The sequence below is a fragment of the Pogona vitticeps genome, chromosome 1 (genome assembly GCF_051106095.1).
Source record: "Pogona vitticeps strain Pit_001003342236 chromosome 1, PviZW2.1, whole genome shotgun sequence".
Classification (NCBI taxonomy): Eukaryota; Metazoa; Chordata; class Lepidosauria; order Squamata; family Agamidae; genus Pogona; species Pogona vitticeps.
Window position 1 is genome coordinate 257,431,653 of NC_135783.1, and position 20,980 is coordinate 257,452,632.

The 20,980-nt window shown below is 42.3% G+C and overlaps 1 protein-coding gene and 1 long non-coding RNA gene across 2 annotated transcripts; one reads left to right on the top strand and one right to left on the bottom strand.

Annotated features, from left to right (window-relative positions):
* The first annotated feature begins 682 nt into the window (after positions 1-682).
* LOC144586119 (uncharacterized) lies at positions 683-5,738 on the top strand. Its single transcript, XR_013540855.1, has 2 exons — positions 683-755; positions 3,388-5,738. It is a non-coding gene; the product is annotated as an uncharacterized LOC144586119 (long non-coding RNA).
* ASCL2 (achaete-scute family bHLH transcription factor 2) lies at positions 5,632-9,671 on the bottom strand. Its single transcript, XM_072985668.2, has 2 exons — positions 8,340-9,671; positions 5,632-6,558 (listed from the first exon to the last, which is right to left on the bottom strand). Exon 1 carries the CDS (start codon positions 9,151-9,153, stop codon positions 8,377-8,379), a length of 777 nt encoding a protein of 258 aa, XP_072841769.2. The 5' UTR covers positions 9,154-9,671; the 3' UTR covers positions 5,632-6,558; positions 8,340-8,376.
* Positions 9,672-20,980: the final 11,309 nt, after the last annotated feature.

Consider the following 20,980-nt stretch of genomic DNA (forward strand, 5'->3'; position numbering starts at 1 on the left):
GATCAGAGATTTTAACCTGGTGGGGTTTCATCATGGTAAGAACCGGTGGAGTTTCAGGCCAGCTCCTGAAAGTGATCAAGACCCCTCAGTTCCAAAAAAATAAAACAGGGGGGAAAGGACAGTCCGCTAGGAGAAGTGACATCTGAAGCAGCTGAAAAGTCTGTTTTCCAAACTCTGGTAAACCACACTGGCCTTTTCATCTATAGTTGTTTAGTGCCTATGCAAACAATCTTTTAATTTGACCAACAGATGTGTGCGTCGTATTCACAGCATAGAAAAATGTTCAATTCTTATTCTTTGCGTTTTTCTTGACCATGCTGAAGGCATGATCCTCGAAGAACTCAGAGATATAATGCTGAAGCAGACTTCAATTCTTACCCTTCTCCCCTGAAGGTGGCTGAGAAAAGTATCACATAAAAACATTCTCAACCCTATAATACCCCTTTCTGTTGCTTACAGGCAAAAGGGAGGCAACACAAATATTTTCTCTGCAGATTTTCCCCTGTTCATAAAAACAAAGGCTAATAAAAGTACTAACAGTGTTTATGAGCTGCTGCTATTTGCTGCCAGTGAAGGTGTTGCTTGCAGGACTACTTCCCAGACCAATTATTAACTCATACCATGTTTCTGTTTGTTTCTGACTTTCCATATGTTATATGGTGCAAAGTGTGGTGCGGTGTATTGGACACAGTGATAGACTGAGACTCAGGAGACTTGGGTTCAAATCACTGCTCAGCCATGGAAACTCACTGGGGGTATGTATGGCCTTGCTAAAACCACTCCTTAAATATCTCACATGTGTTGAAAATTCGGTTGAGGCCATTATAACAACACATGACACAACATGCTACAGACCTGAAGCCAGGCTCACAATTGCAGCAGAGAACAAATAGTAACAATCTGGTGATCCTCTCTGCAGAGTTTGCAAAAGTTGCTTTATAGGACTACTGTACTTTTTTTCAGTCAGCCTGACTACTGGACACATTAAAAACCAAAAAGGTTACTTTCTGAAGCCCTGCAAATGAAATTACCCACATGTCTTTCTCTTAGCAGTGTTTGTTTTCATGGTTGTATATACATCAATAACTCAGTGAGTTAGGCATCCGGCTGTAGAGCCACAGATAGGAGGTTCTGTTCACCACTGTGCCTCCCAGGTGAAAGAACCAGCCTGTGCAGCCTCTGCATCGTCCCAGAACACTTCCAGAAGAAGGGAAGGTTAAACCACTTCTGGTTTACCAGTTCCTACTCTTTATACCTGGAAAACCATGGAAAAGGTAACTATATGTCAGAACTGACTTGACAGCACATAATTCATACTATTTATGTACATCAACAAATACAATGGTGCCTCGCATAGCGATCGCTCTGTTTAACGAAGAAATCGCTTTGCGACGATGTTTTTGCAATCGCTTAGCGATAGTCCCTATGAGGAAAATTCGAAAGCCCCCATTTTCGGCCAGCTGATCGGCGGTTCCAAAATGGCCGCCTGCTGTGTTGCCTCGCTTTAGAGGCACGGAAAATGGCCGCCCCTATGGAGGATTTTCGCTTAAGGTTAGTTTTTAAGCCCATAGGAACACATTAATGGTGTTTTAATGCGTTTCTATGGGCTTTTTAATATCGCTTAGCGATGAAATCGCTTAGTAGCGATTTTTGCTCCACGGATTAACATTGCTAAGCGAGGCACCACTGTACATTCCATGTATGTCGGAAGAAACAATATACATCTCTGCAATTTCATTTGGATTCTACTGTCTAGGTTCTCACAGAAATCAGAACATTTTGATGACTTAAGTGCTTGAGAAAAAGAGGAAGAATAAGAGGAATGGAGTAGAAGAAGAAAGGGAAATGAACTTCTAAAGACGCAGAGATTGCAAACCCTAACCATTGCAACTCTGATTCTTAGCTCTCAGCAACTCAGGCTTCAGAAGTCACAACTGCTACTTTTTCCAATTTTTGATCTATTACTTTAAAAGAAAAAGGCTGAAAGACTCAAGGCAAAATTGCACCACACAATCTGGAATGCATTACATATCTGGTATTTAATAACACTCTATAAAAACACTGTTGATTTTGTCTAATAACTTCTGTTGACACCAGCAGCTTTGCATCTTCCTGACACACCGAAGCTTAATTGGGTTTCAGCTTTAGTATTGAAAGTGCTGAACTGTACTTTGGCAGCTCCTCTTTGTCTGTAAGGCAGAGGAGTTTCTTTCTCCCAAGATGGCTCACGCAAGTTTGCTTTGGTCTCTGAGGCTAACATAGATGTAACAGAGAGAGGGGCCACAACCTCTTTGCCCCTCACAGATGCATGCAAGCTGACATGGTGCTCTCTGTACCACCAAAGCCATTTTCCTCTTAGCAGTCTGCAGGAAAAGATATTAAGAATATAAGAAAAGTCATGCTGGATCAGACCACAAGCCTATCTATGTAGCTCAACATTTTGTCCACAGAGTGGCCAACCCCTTGACTTAATATATTATTTTTCAACTTTTCATACCTCATATCCCACCATTCATTCTACCAAAGAGCCTAGGTCTCAAGACACAAAAAAAACCTTCTCTTATTCTGAGAAGAAAATCTATGACTAGATTATACAGTAGCTTTAAGAATATAAACACTGCAGTAGTATTATTGGGAGTAAACAAAAACAAATAATAAACTCAGTACAGTAGTTGAGAATTGTACGAATGCCGTAGCATATAACGCATGATAAAGCAAGAAAGTAACACCAACTGAGACATGAAGGAGGATGTGGAATTGAGGAAATTGAGTTTTTAGTCATTATTAGGAAAACTATGTGTCCCACCTAGAACTACGTCTGTGTTGCACATCAGTAAGAATTGCTGGCCTGTAGGAAGTCCACCAGCAGGACATGAGTGCAGTCAGCACCATTCTGCACATGCTTCCCACCACATAGTATGTAAATAGACAATGCCTCTGGCGGTAATATACATTCATGGTAACTAGTACCCATGGATAGCCTCATCCTCGGTACATTTGTCCAATCCTGTTTTAAAGCTATCCACATTCGTAGTCATAATTTGATCTCGTGGTAGCTAATAATATACTGTATACAAATGTTTTTGAAGTAGTTGCTTCCAAAAACAACACAAAACAAAACCTTACAGAGAATTTATGAAAAATGAGGGATTTTTCCCTTAAGGCTCAAGACACATGGCCAGTAATAGGTCACAACTAGAGCAGGCCAATCAAATCAACGGAACTTCTACCAAATCCCTGTTGATTCAATGGGCTAACTATAGTGACTTACTATCAAATATATATGACTAAATATCATTATCTTTGTTCCAACCCTGGCTTTTATCCTCCCCACCTTCTATTGCTCAAAATACAGATACTGGTCTTGCCTTTTTTTCTTCCCTCAAGGCCCTGCTAATCAGGAAGCTCCTGCAAACGAAGCCTTGCTGAGTTCATCACAGATCTGAACGGATCCCTCCTGGGCACTTCTAGGACTACCATGGAAATACCGGGTCAAAGAACTTCAGCCTTGATTACTAGAACACTCTTGACTGAGGTGGTGAAAGTGGGAATGGGGAGACATTGAGCTTGTGTATGTTGTTGCTGACTTCTTATTGAACAAGTTCTTAACTGGAAGAGTTTGGTAAGAAAAAAAAATTAAAAACTGAAAAAAAGTGCCACCTTCACCCTCTGGACTAGTACTAACAATATTTTTTTTAATTCACTCAATCCATTTTATCTCCAAAAATTCATTATTTCTTCCCTCAGAGTATACCCCTTCACTCTCCGAAACACATATTCCAGAAATACACTCCATGTTTTCTTAAAATCATTACTTTTTTGATAGACCTCTTCTTATTTTCATATCACATGTCAATTTATCGCCGTATCCCATAATTCTGTATAAAATTCCTCTAAATTAATTTGGTTAGCACTGGTGTATTATGTAATTGTATTTTAATGTGGGGTTAGGTTTATCTTGTTTAGGTTGGATGTTTGTTTAATTAAAAAACTCAAAAAAGCAACAATGTCTAAGAACGTACGTTTCTATATTGTTTCAGACTGAGATGTCTCTAACTTTTGGCTTGTTTCTGAAAAAACAATTAAATGCAAGAATACTTTACAAAAATATTGTAAAGTTCTCCCGCACACACCCTCTTTCATTTTCATACAGTTAGGGCAGCTTTATACACTGAAGCATGTCCTCAAACTAAAGCCAGAGGCGGAACAACTCTTACACAAAGTATCTTTGAAGTATTTGTTTGAAATAATCCTAAAGCACCTTTGGGTATAAATGAAATTGCCTGTTCATCAGCCCTTTATGTTTAATCCCCAGTTAGCAGTGAGCCAGTTGCTAATGTTATTGTAAACACTGTACAGCAAGTTTTAATAGACCTGAGCATGACTGAAGCATAGTAGCAGAATAACAGAAGATAATATAGAACGCCTTCATGCCATCCTCTGCTTTACCACTAACCATAGTCTTTGGTATTATTTCAGTTTTTCTTTTCTGTCTTCCAACAGCTATATAAAGTAAGCCTATTCAGTCATGATCTAGATTAGAAATGGGCAAGAACCGCCAGTTTGGTGGTTTGTGCCAGTTCGTCTACTGGATAAACAAGTCTTTGGTGTTTCCCAGCTCTGCCTCCTCCAAGAGGTAGCACCCCAGCTTCCCTGCCCTGCCTCATCCAGGTGCTGCCTCTGAGTGAGTACCCACCAGAGGAGTTTGGCCTGGGAAGCACTGAACACCTGTTTGCCCAAAGGATGAACCAGCAGAAACTACTGTACCAAACTGGTGGTTCACGCCCATCTCTAATCTAGATTTTGGTGGCTGATTTTACCACAGGAACTAAGCCCCAGACTATCGTAACCAATTCCATTTTCTTGGAACTTCTGCTTAAGGACTCAATGTCATAAGTAATTAGGGTAATGTCATATATTGTTTTCTCTTATCCAAAACCTTACAAAGTGGGCTTTCCTCTTCCACTTATGAAAATAGTGAAGCATTAATTAATGAGTACCACCTATAATTAAACTCACTGTCATAAACTATACCTACCAACACCACTATGTTAACGAATTTAAAGGCATTGATTTAAAAAATGCTCTCATCTCTACACAATTTTACCTTCAGAACTGTAATATCTGCTGGAATGCTTTCATTTAGAAGTATCTGTTTCTTGCCTTTATTGGCCGCATTTCCTCCAACAGGCTCAAAACAAAAAGCATTGTTCTGCCACCCGTCCAGCTTTATCCTCAAAGGAAATCTGTAAGATAGGGCAGGCTGAAAGACTATGACTCCAAGCCACCCAGGGAGTTTCATGACTGATTGAAGATTTGAACCCTGGTTTCCTGGGGCATTAGCACTCTGCTGCACTGGCTGTTACATGGTAAATATATATAAACAAAATAAATGGCCTACCTATTTTCCTTTATTTCTGATAATGGCTTTGTCTATACTAGATTGTGATTACCTTGCCCAACACAAAGCCACCACGTTCCTTGGCTATCTCCTCTGGATAAATTAAACAGATTGATACAAGTTAGAGCAAAAGAGAAGGGGAAAACTAAGAGGCCAGGAGGCGATTTTACTTCCTGTGAACCTTGCTTCACACCTCTAGAAGGACAAAAGTATACAGTAGATAACCAAAGTTACTTATAAATAGATTTTATTTATAAACTTGATTTACATAAAATAGTATACTCTTTAAAAACTGCATATATACAACTCAACAAATCCTAGCAAGTGCATACAAAAATACCTTCAATACATTAAAAATAAAACTTCAGGGTGTTCTTTTCCTTTCTTTCTCCCTCTCTGCCTCCAGATAAATGAACCTTCACACAATACCCAAGGAAAAAAACAGAACAATAACTGGGACACCATATTTAAGACATACAGTTTTATCCTTCTTTAGTATAAAATGTTAGGAAATTTATCTAAATTGTGTCAGTCCTCGAAACATCCTAGCTGGCAGTGTTAAGATTTCCTTTTACTCTCCTATTGCAATTTCTAACGATTTTTGTACAAAAATACATCTTCATATTAACAGTGTTGTTTAGGCAGTTCAAGTCTATTTCTACAACATTGCAATAATTCCCTTCCCAAACAGAAAAAGGAAGCATCAAGTTTTAATTATTTTACCCCTTTCCCCATATAAAAAAAACCACACATACATTAATAGTAGAAACCCAGTAGATCACCATTGGCCAGTGGAATCAGAAATAAACCTTCTTTTTCATTGGTAGTTCAAGAGTTCAGAGGGCACCATAAACTACTGTACAACAGCAGGTAAAAATTCTGCCCCCATTTATTTATTTACATAATTGCACTTTAAAAAAATTAATGAGGAAGAATAAGCAAAACACATCAGTCCTTTGTTTCAAGGAAGATCATTGAGACAACAGTGCTCCATGTCACAAGTGTATGGCCATCAACCATCCTTTTGCGCTGAGGCTTGAGAAAAATAGAAGACCATGTTGTTCATCAAGAAATCCTTGCTGCTCTTCTGCAGGATCTTAACAGGTGCTTGTGGTGATGAGGTACTGCGGTTCTACACAGCACTGCATTCAGTGTTGCTACAAAAGAAAAGAAAAAAACATTAAAAATATGCAATGAGAGACCCAACAGAGAGACATCCAGGGCCTTTCCTGCAGTCACATATTTTCACATATTTGGCTTTAAGTAGTGTACTGTAAATGTCCCATACAAAATTCTGTTACAATGACTTACCAACTTTAATATCTTCATAAGATAAATAGAGTCCGGTCCACATGCTATTTTAGTGGCCTAAGTCCAGTTTCACATTAATGAACATTCAGAAGCATCATGTAATTTTCCTTTCCTCTCCTCTGCTCCTCCCCCCCCACCAACAGCTCTCCAGATTACCCTAAAATCTGCTTCAGAGGGAACAGGCTTTGGGGCTGTACAGAGGGCTTAGCAGGAAGGGAGATTTACTCTTCCTCCTTAGTTCCACCAACAGAAGCTGTTCCACCAGTGGAACTCCACTGCTGGATCGGATCCAGTATGTCTGCTTCTACTTCAGCAGAACAAGAGAATTATCACATAAATTTACCTTCCTACTGTTTCCCTTAGGAAGATCTGATTGGATTTGTAATGGGAAAGGGATCAGTGACAACATTCTGATGTAATGGTGAAAATGAACATGATCTGGAAGGAAGTTCTACTGAAATTAACAGACTCATTTCAAAGTAAATACATGCAGGAATGTGATGCTAGGCTGTCATGCTGCATTTATTTGGAAGCAAGCCACGCTGAACTCAATATGGCCAATTTGTGACTAAAAGACTGTACAGTAAGTCAGCTAAGTCGGAATGCTGACTCACTTGCAAGTATTTAAAAAATACAGTACCTATATATGTTCTTTCCAAACAATAAATCTCGGCTAAGCACCGGAAATTCTTTTTCTCCCCATTCAGGATGAGAACTAATTTAAGTGTAAACAGTGCCCAACCTGAGACAGGATTGTTTAAAGTTATGCAATCAAACTGGTACGCACCTTTGAAAGGAAATCAGCCTGACCAACAGTTTGCTTCCTCTTGGGGAACAAACTTTTTCAGCATACCATCACTTGCATGCCCCCTTCCAGGTACATTTGCAAGGAACCCTTCCCCCCTTTACTGTAGCTGAAATTCCTATTTCCAAAATCAGGATCAGGATCCCAGGTGGGTTGCTGCGAGGTCAGCCACTGCCCATTTATTCTAGGTTAGACACGGTATTTTTACATTCCGTGCCTGGATGCAACTTCCAGGCTTCTCCAGCGGATTTACTGCACCCTACGCGCCTGCAGCGACTGTGGTTTTCCGTCAGCGGCACTAACCTCGAAGCCGCATCCACCAGGGGCGAGCCAGTCGCGTGCAGGCTGCCACCACACGCTGGATTCGGCCCAGATCAGCTTTTGAGATCACCTTTGCCTCACTCCGTGCGCCGCTTCCACCGCTGCAGCAGCACCGTGGGCCCGATCCTCTTTGTCGAGGCTGGGGTTCGGATGGTAACCAAACCGGCACGGGCGGAGCCATCCACGGAGGTTGTGAAGGTGTCGTGGGAATAGAACCTGCCGTGATTTCACCGGCTACACACCAAAGCGCCACCCAGACGATTCTAGGAAACACTGAGGCGCTGAGCAAACTGCAGGTCGCAGTTATTCAAGAGTTGACTCCACTCCGTTTAATCTAATGGGTCTTGTTGAACACCAGGGTACTTCCCGCCGAGCAGACACACACACACACACACACACGCAGAGATCCCGGGCTCACCACGCCGCTCGCGCGTCTCGCGCCAACCTCGCGCACGCTCGGAGGGGCGGCAGGATTGCGGGGTGGGCGCGGGGGGCTCTTACCTGAACAGGCGAAGGGAGTCGCGGAGGCGCCCGGCGGTCAGTAGCTCCCGAACCAGCTGGTGAAGTCGAGCAGCTCCTGCTCCTCCGGGCTGAGGGCCCCTTCGTAGCCGCTCTCGTCCGAGGAATAAGCCGAGTGCGGCGAGCCCGGCACCGAGCTGCCCTCGCGGCCGTCGAAGGAGGGCGAGGCGGAGGAGTACGAGCTGCCGCCGCCGCCCGCGCAAGCCGCGCCCGCCACGGCCGGGGTGGCGGGGAGGCGGCCCGGCGGCAGCAGCCCGTCCTGGAAGGCGGCGCTGACGGCGTCGTGCTCGTCCAGCAGCTGCTGCAGGGCTCGGATGTACTCCACGGCGGAGCGGAGCGTCTCCACTTTGCTCATCTTCTTGGCGGCCGCGCCGTTGGGCACGTGCTGGCGCAAAGTCTGGAAGCCCAAGTTGACCAGCTTGACGCGGTTCCGCTCGCGCTCGTTGCGCCGAGCCACGGCCGCCGCGCCGCCGCTGCCGCCAGTACCGCCGCCCGGCTGCGCCACCAGGCCCGAGAAGGCTAAGCGCCTCTTGCAGCGCAGCAGCTCCGGCGAGCTCGAGCGCCGCTTGGAGCCTTTGCAGCGCGTCGCCGCGCCGGACTGGTGAGCCGGGCCGGGGCATCCTTTGACAGTGCCCCATGCGTGCTGCTGGTGCCGCCCCGAAGAAGAGGCCCCCATGCTTGTGTGGAGCTTGATCCCCAAAGCGGAGTTGCTGTTGCTGCAGCCGTGCAGTGGGTAACTTTTGCAAGCAGCATGGGGCGCTTGTTGCATGGCCGTGGCTGCTACCCCTCCGTTCATCTCGGGGCATCTACAGTATCCTGGGCCTGGCTGCTGTTTGCCACGATCCAAAGTTTGCAAGAATGATTGTTTTGCAATAAGTAAACTGCGGCTGCAGGACAGGACCTCCGTTCTCTAACGTGGGCGCGCGTTCTCTGAGCGTGAAAACCCTACTTCTTTTGGATGGAAGGGTTGGCCCCCACCGGCCTGCCTTCTTCCCTCCTTCTTCCGCCCCGTCTTGCTCCTTGCGCGCTGTCAAGGCACCTCTGCGTCCAGCTCCTCAAAGCGCTGCCCCTTATCAACACGCGCGGCTGCCACCGCCGCTCGCGGGCCCCCGGGAGCCGCACGCGACGCGCCGTGCGCCACACACACAACCCCCCGCCTGCCCGCTTGGCTCCTGAGTCGCCTCCCACCCAATGGGGAGCTCGCTTGGCAACTTCGTACGCCCGGCGCGTGGCTCCCGGCGGAGGTTCCATAAACAATCCCTCCTCCTTGCGAGGAGCACGCGCTTCAGCTCATTTGCATCCCAATACGGTCAGGTCCGCGTCTGAGCATGCGCTTTTTCTCGGGCGCTGAAGCACCTGAAAGGGTGGAGGGGGCGGGGCGGGGCTGGGCGTGAGAGGGAAGGGCGAGGTTTCCTGAGGCAGCCTGCGTTCGCTTATGCGTTCCCACTGGGCTTCCCTTCAAGAGTTTTTGAGCAGCTCCGTCTGAACGCTTCAACTGCTGATAAAAAACAAAGCAAGTTTGCTTCTGTTTTCAGCTGAGGGTGTTCTGTTCAGCCAATAGTCTTCTGATCTCAAGATGACAAGAGCAGTCTCAGAGTCTGCCGCGTTTGAGGAGAAAAAAGGCTGATTGTTGTGCTCAATATATATAACACCTCTGGCCTTTCTCAGCTGGTACCACATTCACTTGGTCAGCATGAACCCATTTGTGTGAAATGATGAATGTCTGAATGGGTCTGAAGAGAGAATCTGCAGGCGCATGTGTACCATTCTCCAGGGTGTGGCTATTTTCCAAATGAGCAGAGCAGACACAGTAAATTGCAAACATGATTTTTAAAAAAAAAAAAAAATCAAATAATAAACAGGAATCATACAAACTAAGTCCAAATATGTTGCTACCCTCCCCTTGCCCAAATGAAGTCTCAGAAAGTCTTTCTAATCAAAATGTGTCAGAAACCAAATCTCAAGACTCTCTTTCAAAGTCTTCCTCTAAGGAGCCAAGACTCAAAGATGGTACTTCTGGAAACAAGATCTTCAAGGCCTTGAAATACAGTACAGGGGCAGGTAGAAAGACAGACAGTAAGTGATAGCGGAGGAAAGATTGTGTGGTTTGCATTCTCACCCTCAGATTCAGTGGAAGATCTGCATAGACTGTGCATAGAACTGTTAAGTGTGTGAGAGTCATGATCCAGCTGGGATACTTGCTTTTTAGTGAGTAGAAGTAGTTCTATATGTATGGACACAGACTCTTAAATAGGTCTAAAATTGAACCCATGGCAGCTGGAAATAGAGAGGGATGAGACTGTGCTTTCCCTCTTTCCACCCCATCTTAAAATCTGCATAGTTCTGCATTTTGTTAGGGTTTCCCAGTTTCCAGTGCAAGGAACTTTGGAAAGATGTTCTTGAAGGGCAAGGATATATACATAGTCTATGCATTCCATGCAAGCAGAGAAAAATATTTTTTAGAACGTCAGACCTGGCTTTGAGAGTAGGTGTCATCAATGTGTAGAATTCAGTTTTCTTTTTCTTTGCTGTTAAAAATCTCATGTTGGCAAAGATGGCCTTAAAAATATTAGAGAAAAAAAGCTGATGAAATCTCAACCAAGATGAAGTGAGGGGAGAATCAGTGTTTATGCAGATACTAGAATTTTGCATCTTTTCTCCAATTTCAAGAATATAGAGTCAAATCAAACCCAGCAAATAGCCTCTCTGATCACAAAGAGGTTGGCCTCAGGCCTGAAATTAGGGAACCTTTAACCAGAATTTTTCCCCTTCCTATAGTGCTGGCAGAAGATCCCTCCTGCTTAAACCACAGGACACCTGTGCAGAAATGTTATAAGACCTAGGAGGGACCACATACCTGTAAGAACAGTAATTTACTGCTGTAGTACACCTGTCTTTTCTTCTTCACTGAAGAGTTGCCTATGCTACAAATAGTTGAACAGACCCAGCTTCCAGCACCAAACAGGATTTTAGAACATTAACATCAACATTACTCAGTATTCTGTAGAAAACTCTAAAATAAAGCAACTTTTCAAGGCCCCTGATGTGTTAATGGAACTTGTTGCATGACCACACATATGCAGCAGAGTCCTGCACATAGTTTACAGAGAAGTAAGCTCCACTATGTGTAATAATGGCATAAGCTCTAATAAGTGTGCATAATGCTATGGTGTAATAGAATAATTCTTTACCAGGTGATCCCTTAAAATGTTGAAGTGGGTTGCATTACACCCTGGTCCATGATCTACTCTGTCCTAAAGAAATTTGCTCAACAGTAAATCCCATTAAATTCCCTGGAGATTATTCCTAGGTAATACCCAGATCTTCTGAATGTTTCTGCAGGCAGTAATTCTTAAAATCAAATTCAGTTTTAGCTCTTGCCAATTCCAGCCCTGTGTGTTGGGTGTGAGTACGGCATCATCATTGTTGGGGATTTGCCTGGAGCCAGTAATTGGAGGGGTTGGATGAACATCAGTACATTCCTTCTCACATTGCCCTGTCTTCACAAAATTGTTTTAATGATTTGGTCTGCTTAGTACAGGAAAATATAACAACATTATCATTTGATTTCAAGTTACCCAAATAGAGCAGTGCTTTAGAAAGCTTGTTAAGGATACTCTCTGTAAACCTAGAGACCATCCATTCATTTATATTCAAAAGGATACTGAACTTTTGCATTCCATTGACCTCATTTACAATATACGTTGGAAGTGTTCTTTCAATTTTTTTGTTACAAATGGGGAAAATTGTACATTTCAACCAACTACCTGTCCTGTCAGGACCATTTTCTCTGACTGTACTTGGGTGAGAAAGGATAGTTAAACATTGCCTTTTTTGTTCCATTGCAAACATTTTTAATTGTAAATGTTACTGTGCAGTTTAGAATTGTTTATATAATAACAAGCCAGCTATGCAACATTTATTTAATTGCTGTGTGCAAACCTTTCATCAACTGTGGGCTGAGTTGTACTTTTGGAAAAATAATCAAAAGGAATTTTGAAGAGTCATTTGTTGCCAAAATAACATGCTTCGCATTTTGAAGTTTTAAATAAATCAGGTGAAAGGTGGAAAGAGAAATTACCCAGACAGCTCCCCCTGCTGCATAATCTGGACTGGAATCCGGTTCCTTCCACTTTCTGCATCATATATTGGAATAAGCAAATCCAGCATTTGATCCAACATTGACTGCTGCCTGATACTGGGGTTTATCACAGGGATATCAGTGTTTTGAAATTGTGTCCTGAGAGTTCCTCCTTGGCAGAAAAGCTCTGAATTCCTGGCTGCAGCAAAGGCTGGAAGTAGAGCCCTTCTTTTGCCCATTCAGAGAATTTGGAAAGATTCCTTGCAGTCTGCTTGGATTTTCACCAACTTGAATAATGTATCATTCTCAGACTTGGCTACCTAGTTGCTCACGTCCTGCTACACATAATTTATGAATAAATTGAAGCATTGGTCCCAGTACAAATACCTGAAGGTTCCTTCTGCTCACTTCTTGACATTTTAAGTCTCTTACTTTTGTTCTTTAGCCAGTTGCTGATTCACAACTGTTACATTTACTGAGGAAATTAGAGACTGTCAAAATCTTTTTGGAAAACCAAATATCCATCTACAGTACTTGGTTTGCAAGCTTATTATCAGTTGGTAAACAAAGAATCCCCTTTGCAGGAGTCACACTGATTTTTATCCAAAATATCTCATCCATATACAGTACATATTCAATAATTATAGACTTTATCATGCTTCATAGCAACTGAAACAGCACAGGTTTTACACTAATGGATCCATATCTCTTAGCTGCTCCAGAATGTATTGTTTTTTTTTTTTTTAAGTGTTATGTTGTTGATCAAGGCCAAGATCACTCCACACTATTGTATGGAAAAGAAAATATGCTTAAACATAAAAATGTGTCATTGGAGACATTGTTAAGGTCATTCATACTATGGTATTTCTGATGACTGTTTATGGATATGAAAGCTGGATAGTGAAGAAAGCCAATAAGAAAAAAGCATTTTGTATGAGACTGGAGCAGAGTTTAGTGGGTACCACAGACTGCCCCAAAGACAAATTAGTTGGTGCTGGATAAAATCAAACCTAAACTCTTCTTAAAAGCAAATATTATAAAATTGAGGCTGCTCTACTTTAAGCACATTGTGAGAAGACAAAAGTGAAGGCAGTGAAGAAAAGGAAAGATCAAATATGCGGTGGATTGACTTACTAAAAGAGATTATGACCTTGAGATTGCAAAAACTGAGTAGTGATGTTAATGACATAACCTTTCGGAGGTCACCCAGTCTTACAGGTACCTTAAATTGGAGGTTACTTGATGACAGATCATTTATTTATTTATTTATAATTTATTAGTAATTTATAAGTAAAATCATCTCACACTTAACATCAAAAAAACTAAAGAACTCATAATTGATTTTAGGAGGAAGAGAAATGTACATTTATCACTGTACATAAACGGTGAGGAAGTGGAGAGAGTTGGTAGTTTTAAATTTCTGGGTACTTACATCTCAGAGGACCTCTCATGGACTATAAATGCCAACATGCTAATAAAGAAGGCACAGAAGAGGCTGTATTTCCTGAGAATGCTCGGGAAGTTAAATTTATCACAGCACTTACTTCTGTCCTACTACCGTAGCACCATTGAGAGTGTCTTAACTTATGGCATTCTGGCATGGTTTGGGAGTAGCTCTGTAGCGGACAAAAAAGCTCTACAGAGAACCATTAAAATTGCCCAGAATATCATCGGGCTCCAGCTACCAACCCTGGATGACATCTTCACATCCCGCTGTCTGAGGAAGTCACACAGCATCCTGAGAGACTCTTCCCATCCTGCTTATAACTTTTTTGAACTGTTACCGTCTGGCAGAAGATATAGAACAATTAAGACTCGGACCACACGTTTTCTAAATAGTTTTTATCCTAGAGCTATAATTGCAATTAATAATGAGCTTAAAGGCCACCAGTAGTGAATAATTAGTTGGACTGTGTTACTTGGCCTGAGGTGTAGATGTTTGTATTTTTAGTGGGGGACTTCTAGTGGGTGGGGAGTGTTTGGGGAATGTTATGTGTGTGCATGTGTCTGGTCTCTGGGTGTCTGTGAATTTCGTTGTATGGTATACTGTGTATATACTTACAATGACAATAAACTATATTATTATTATTATATTATTATATGCTGTGTGACTTAGTGGGACCACTACTCTGGGTGGTCATTACAATACCGTATAAACCGTAACCCCCTCCCACTATAATAAAAATAATAACTGGACTGATAAGCAAGCTGAGTAAACAAACCCAATGAAACAAAGTGATGGTGACAGTCTTCAGGTAGCCCAGTGTTGAAAGGTTCACTAACTAAGGGGAAGAATACCACTGAAGGCTTCCCTAAATAATGTTGTTTGTTTTCCATTTAACTGGTTAAAAAAAGAAAGAAAACTATTTTAATGACATGCAGTGGTGTAACAGATGTGAGAAGGCCAACACGCTGGCCGTTTTTGATTATCACATTTATCTTCCAGTCCCTTTAAGCTGGACAAAACAAAGGCCTCTTCTGTGTAGAGGTAAAAAAATGGTTTCTTGAAATAGGTTACTGTGATTGCCTACATGTTTAAAAATATATTCTTATTTTTGGAGGGAGGCTGGCTATGGGAATCGATCATGGAGAGTACCTGCATTGACAAGTTACACTTCAAGACAAGAACAAAAAAGAAAACCAATAGGTAATTTGACATTGAAATTCATTATTATGTGTCATTCTGAGTACAAACTGATTAACATTTTACCTTCTATTTGTTATGTAGCCCTGAAACTCCATATCTTGCTTGTGACACATCTGTTAAAATTGTCAAGCACAACCTATTATATTCAGGATAAATTAGATTGCTTGAAATTGACATTTAGAGGGGAAATCCAGGATGCTTTTCTATTTTGACAGTCCACTAATGGTATCAAGGACTACTCTCAGTTCTTAACCCCTGGGATTCATCACATCACATCTCTCTCCACCTTCCCTCCCTCTCTCATTGTGTATGTTTGTACCTATTTGGTCCATTTTTCCCCTGTCTGCAGGCAACCTTACTATCCACCATCCTCTGCCATAATGATCACAGACATGAGTTGCTTGGAAATACCTCCTAACCAGAATAGTCATGCTGGCTGCAGGGTTTGGGAAGTGGTAGCTAAAAAGTAACTTTTCGAAGCTCTGCTTCATACCCTACTGCATTTTAAATATTTTTTTAAAATGTCATCCTGCTTAATGAAACCATTTCTGTTTCTAAGATCATGCTGGAGTCAGAGTTGCTGACTTTTAGCCTAAACCTTCTTACTCCCACAAATGTGGAGATACTGAATAACAGCAGCATCACACACTTAAATAGGAATGCAGAAAATCACAGACATATGTATTATGAACTAAAATTTGTGATTTGGTCACCTAATTGCTTTCAAATGTAATACATCAAGAAATATCTGACACCTACTACATGGATGTCTGATATTTCATGGATGGGCTATGCTGTGCCGGGACAATGGGCTATGGACTATGCCGTGGATGGGCTGAGAAGCTATGGGCTATGCCATGCAGAGACACCCAAGACAGACAGGTCATAGTGGAGAGTTCTGACTAAATGCGATCCACCTAGAGCAGGAACTGGAAAGCTACTTCATTTTCTTTCCCAAGAAAGCTCCATGAACAGAAACAAAAGGCTAAAATATATGACGTTGGAAGATGAGCCCCTCAGGGTGGAAGGTGTTCAACATGTTACTGAGGAAGAGCGGAGGACAAGTACAAGTAGCTCCAGAGCTAATGAAGTGGTTGGGCCAAAGCTGAAAGGATGCGCAGCTGCGGACCGTGCCTGGAAGTGAAAGTAAAGTCCGATGCTACAAAGAAAAATACTGCATAGGAGCCTGGAATCTAAGATCTATGAACCTTGGTAAGCTGGATGTGGTCAAACAGGAGATGGCAAAAATAAACATTGACATCCTGGGTGTCAGTGAACTAAAATGGATGGGAATGGGTGAATTCAATTCAGATGATTATCGTATGTACTATTGTGGGCAAGAATCCCGTAGAAGAAATTGAGTCATCCTCATAGTCAACAAAAGAGTGGAAAAGCTGAACGAAAATGACAGAAAATTTTCAATAAAAATCCAAGGCAGACCTTTCAACATACAGTAATGCGAGTTTATGCACTAACCACCAATGCTGAGGAGACTGAAATTGACCGATTCTATGAAGACTACAACACCTTCTAGAACTGACCCCAAAGAAAGATGTTTTTCTCATTATAGGGGACTGGAATGCTAAAGTAGAGAGTCAAGAGATAAAAGGAACAACAAGGAAGTTTGGACTTTGAGTTCAAAACGAAGTAGGGCAAAGGCTAATAGAGTTTTGTCAAGAGATCAAGCTGGTCATCACACTCTTTCACAACAACACAAGAGGTGACTCTATACATTGAAATCACCAGATGGGCAATTCCGAAATCAGATTGATTATGTTCTCTGTAGCCAATGATGGAGAAGCTCTATACAGTCAGCAAAAACAAGACCTGGAGCTGATTGTGGCGCTGATCATCAGCTTCTCATAGCAAAACTAAAGGTTAAACTGAAGAAAGGAGGAAAAACCACTGGGCTAGTCAGGTATAATCTAAACCAAATCCCTTATGAATACACAGTGGAAGTGAAGAACACATTTAAGGAACTAGATTTGGTGGATAAAGTGCCTGAAGAACTATGGAAGGAGGCTCGTAACATTGTCCAGGAGGCAGCAACAAAAACCATCCCAAAGAAAAGGAAATGCAAGAAAGCAAAGTGGCTGTCTCTTACAAATAGCAGAGAAGAGAAGGGAAACAAAATGCAAGGGAGATAGGGAAAGTTACAGAAAATTGAATGCAGACTTCCAAAGAATAGCAAGGAGAGACAAGAGAGCCTTCTTAAATGAACAATGCAAAGAAATAGGGGGAAATAATAGAAAAGGAAAAACCAGAGTTCTGTTCAGGAAAATTTGAGATATTAAAGGAACATTTTGTGCAAAGATGGACATGATAAAGGACAAAAATGGGAGGGACCTAACAGAAGCAGAAGACATCAAGAAGAGGTGGCAAGAATACACAGAGGAATCATACCAGAAAGATCTGGATGTCCCGGACTACCCAGATAGTGTGGCTGCTGACCTTGAACCAGACATCCTGGAGAGTGAAGCCAAGTGGGCCTTAGAAAGCATGGCTAACAACAAGGCCAGTGGAGGCGATGGCATTCCAGTTGAACTATTTAAAATCTTAAAAGATGACGCTGTTAAGGTGCTACATTCAATATGCTAGCAAGTATGGAAAACTCAACAGTGGCCAGAGGATTGGAAAAGATCAGGCTACATCTCAGTCACAAAGAAAGGCAGTGCCAAAGAATGCTCCAACTACCATATAATGGCACTCATTTCATACGCTAGCAAGGTTATGCTCAAAATTCTCCAAGGCAGGCATCAGCAGTATGTGGACCGAGAACTCCCAGAAGTACAAGCTGAATTTCGAAGAGGCAGGGGAACTAGGGACCAAATTAGTAACATGTGCTGGATTATGGAGAAAGCCAAAGAGTTCTAGAAAAACATCTACTTCTGCTTCATTGACTATGCAAAAGCCTTTGACTATGTGGACCACAGCAAACTATGGCAAGTTCTTAAAGAAATGGGAGTGCCTGACCACCTTATCTATCTCCAGAGAAATCTATATGTGGGACAGAAAGCAACAGTTAGAATTGGATATGGAACAACTGATTGGTTCAAAATTGGGAAAGGAGTATGACAAGGCTGTATATTGTCTCCCTGCTTATTTAACTTATATGCCGAATACATTGTGCGAAAGACAGGACTGGAGGAATCCCAAAACAGAATTAAGATTACTGGAAGAAATATCAACCACCTCAGATATGCAGATGACACCACTCTGATGGCAGAAAGTGAGGAGGAATTAAAGAACCTCTTAATGAGTGTGAAAGAGGAGAGTGCAAAAAATGGTCTGAATCTCAACATCAAAAAAAATAAGATCATGGCCACTAGTCCTATCATCTCCTTGCAAATAGAAGGGGAGCATATAGAGGCAGTGACAAATTTTACTTTCTTGGGCTCCATGATGACTGCAGATGGAGAGAGCAGCCATGAAATTAAAAGATGCCTGCTTCTTGGGAGGAAAGTGATGACAAACCTAGATAGCAACTTAAAAAGCAGAGACATCACCTTGCTGACAAAGGTCTGCATAGTCAAAGCTATGGTTTTTCCAGTAGCGATGTACGGAAGTGAGAGCTAGACCATAAAGAAGGCTGACTGCTGAAGAATTGATGCCTTTGAATTGTGGTGCTGGAGGAGACTCTTGAGAATCCCCTGGACTGCAAAGAGAACAACCTTATCCATTTTGAAGGAAATCAACCCTGAGTGCTTACTGGAAGGACAGATCCTTAACGTGAGGCTCCAATACTTTGGCAATCTCATGAGAAGAGAAGACTCCCTGGAAATGACCCTGATGTTAGGAAACTGTGAAGGCAAGAGGAAGAAGGTGACCACAAAGCATGAGATGGTTGGACAGTGTCATCAAAGCTATCAACATGAATTTGACCCAACTCCGGGAGGCAGTGAAGAAGGAGCTCCTGGCGTGCTCTGTTCGATGGGGTCACAAAGAGTCGGACATGACTTAACAACTAAACAAACAACAACTACATGGATGGGTTCCGCAGGGGTCGATTATCTCCCCAATGCTGTTTAACATCTACATGAGGCCGTTTGGAGGGGTCATCAGGGGGTGTGAGATGACGCTGATGACGCCCAACTCTACATCTCCTTTTTACCAACTGCAGGAGATGCCGTTCTGTCCCTTCAGCGCTGCCTGACGACCGTACTGCAATGGATGCAGGAGAACGGGCTCAGGCTGAACCCGGACAAGACGGAGGTACTGAGGGTGGGTGCTCCCACAGCCGGGGATTTGGGAAACTCCCTCTCTTTTTGGGGGGGGGGTGACTCTGCCCGCCAGGGATGTGGTTCGCAGCTTGGGGATCCACCTGGACCCGGCGCTCTCCATGGAATTCCAGGTGGCGTCGGTGGTCCGCACCGCCTTTTTTCACCTAAGGCAGATAGCCCAGCTGCGGTCCTACCTAGATGTGGGGGCGCTCACCACCTTGGTGCATGCGCTCATAATCTCGAGATTAGACCACTGCAATGTGCTCTACGTGGGGCTACCTTTGAGGCTGCTGCGGAAACTACAGGTGGTGCAGAATGCGGCGGTCAGATTACTTAGTGGTGTGAAAAAATACCAACATATTTCACCCACTCTGGCCACTTTGCATTGGCTGCCCATCCGATTCCGCATCGACTTCAAAGTCTTGATGCTCACGTACAAAGCCCTAAATGGTTTAGGGGCTCGATACTTGGCGGAACGCCTTCTCCCACCAAGATCTACCCGTGTCACTCGTGCGAGCCAGGAGGTGAGGCTGAGGAGCCTAACGCCAAGGGAGGCCCGGAAGGAAAAGACAAGAAATTGGGCCTTCTCGGCGGTGGCTCCTCGCCTCTGGAACAATCTCCCTCCTGAGATTCGCGGGTCTCCCTCGCTGGGTATCTTTAAGAAGTAATTGAAGACATGGATGTTTGGGCAGGCCTTTCCATCACATTCCTCTTGACCTCCCTCTTTCCTCTTTCCTATTTTGTTTTGTGTTTCATGTAATGTATTGTAGTGTTTTTATTAATTAGAATTGTTTATTTATATTTTTCTTGTATCATTTTACTGTTGTTAGCCGCCTAGAGTGGTCCTCACCAACCAGATAGGCAGGGTATAAATAAAATAAATAAAATAAATAAATAAATAAAATAAATAAATAAATAAATAAATAAATAAATAAATAATAATAATAATAATAATAATAATAATAATAATAATAATAATAATAATAATAATAATAATAATAATAATAATAATAATAATAATAATAATAATAATAATAATAATAATAATAATAATAATAACGGGAAGAGTATATATCTTGGTCTGTTGGTGAGTGATTTACAGCCAGTCACCAAAGGTTTCAGATTTCATTTTTTTAAAAAAGTCACACATTTTGAAAAGATCACATACTCCATATTTTGAATTTTACTGCTGAAATGAAGAAAGTTTGGGATCACCAGGAACAGATTTTTACAAGAAAACATAGTAGATTGTGCTTCATTCTGGTAAAATAAACTCCTAACCTCCTAATTCTTTGATTCCAAGTTCATGTTTTACATGTCAGGTCTAGCTGGTAACATAAAAGAAGCTTACTGTTTACATAACAAGTTACAGTAATTTGTGATGTCTTGGAGATAAACTCTTACGGAGGTGTTTATATACTTTCCACTGGAGTGCTACTGTTCTTCCAAGGTACACATACATTACTCCATTCCTTATCATGTTCTCTTCACAGTAGCCCTAAATTAGGCTGAGAGAAAGTGACAGTCCTAAGGTTACCCAATGAGCTTCAGGGTTTAGTGGGGATTTGAATCTATGTCTCCATAGTACAGTGGTGCCTCGCATTATGACGTTAATTCGTTCCAGCCATGTTTTGAGTTGGTAGGTAACTCAGTTCTGGCATTTCAAAGAACTTAA

Coding starts and splice junctions, on each gene's coding strand:
- ASCL2 (XM_072985668.2), bottom strand. CDS start 9,153: ATGAACGGAGGGGTAGCAGCCACGGCCATGCAACAAGCGCCCCATGCT.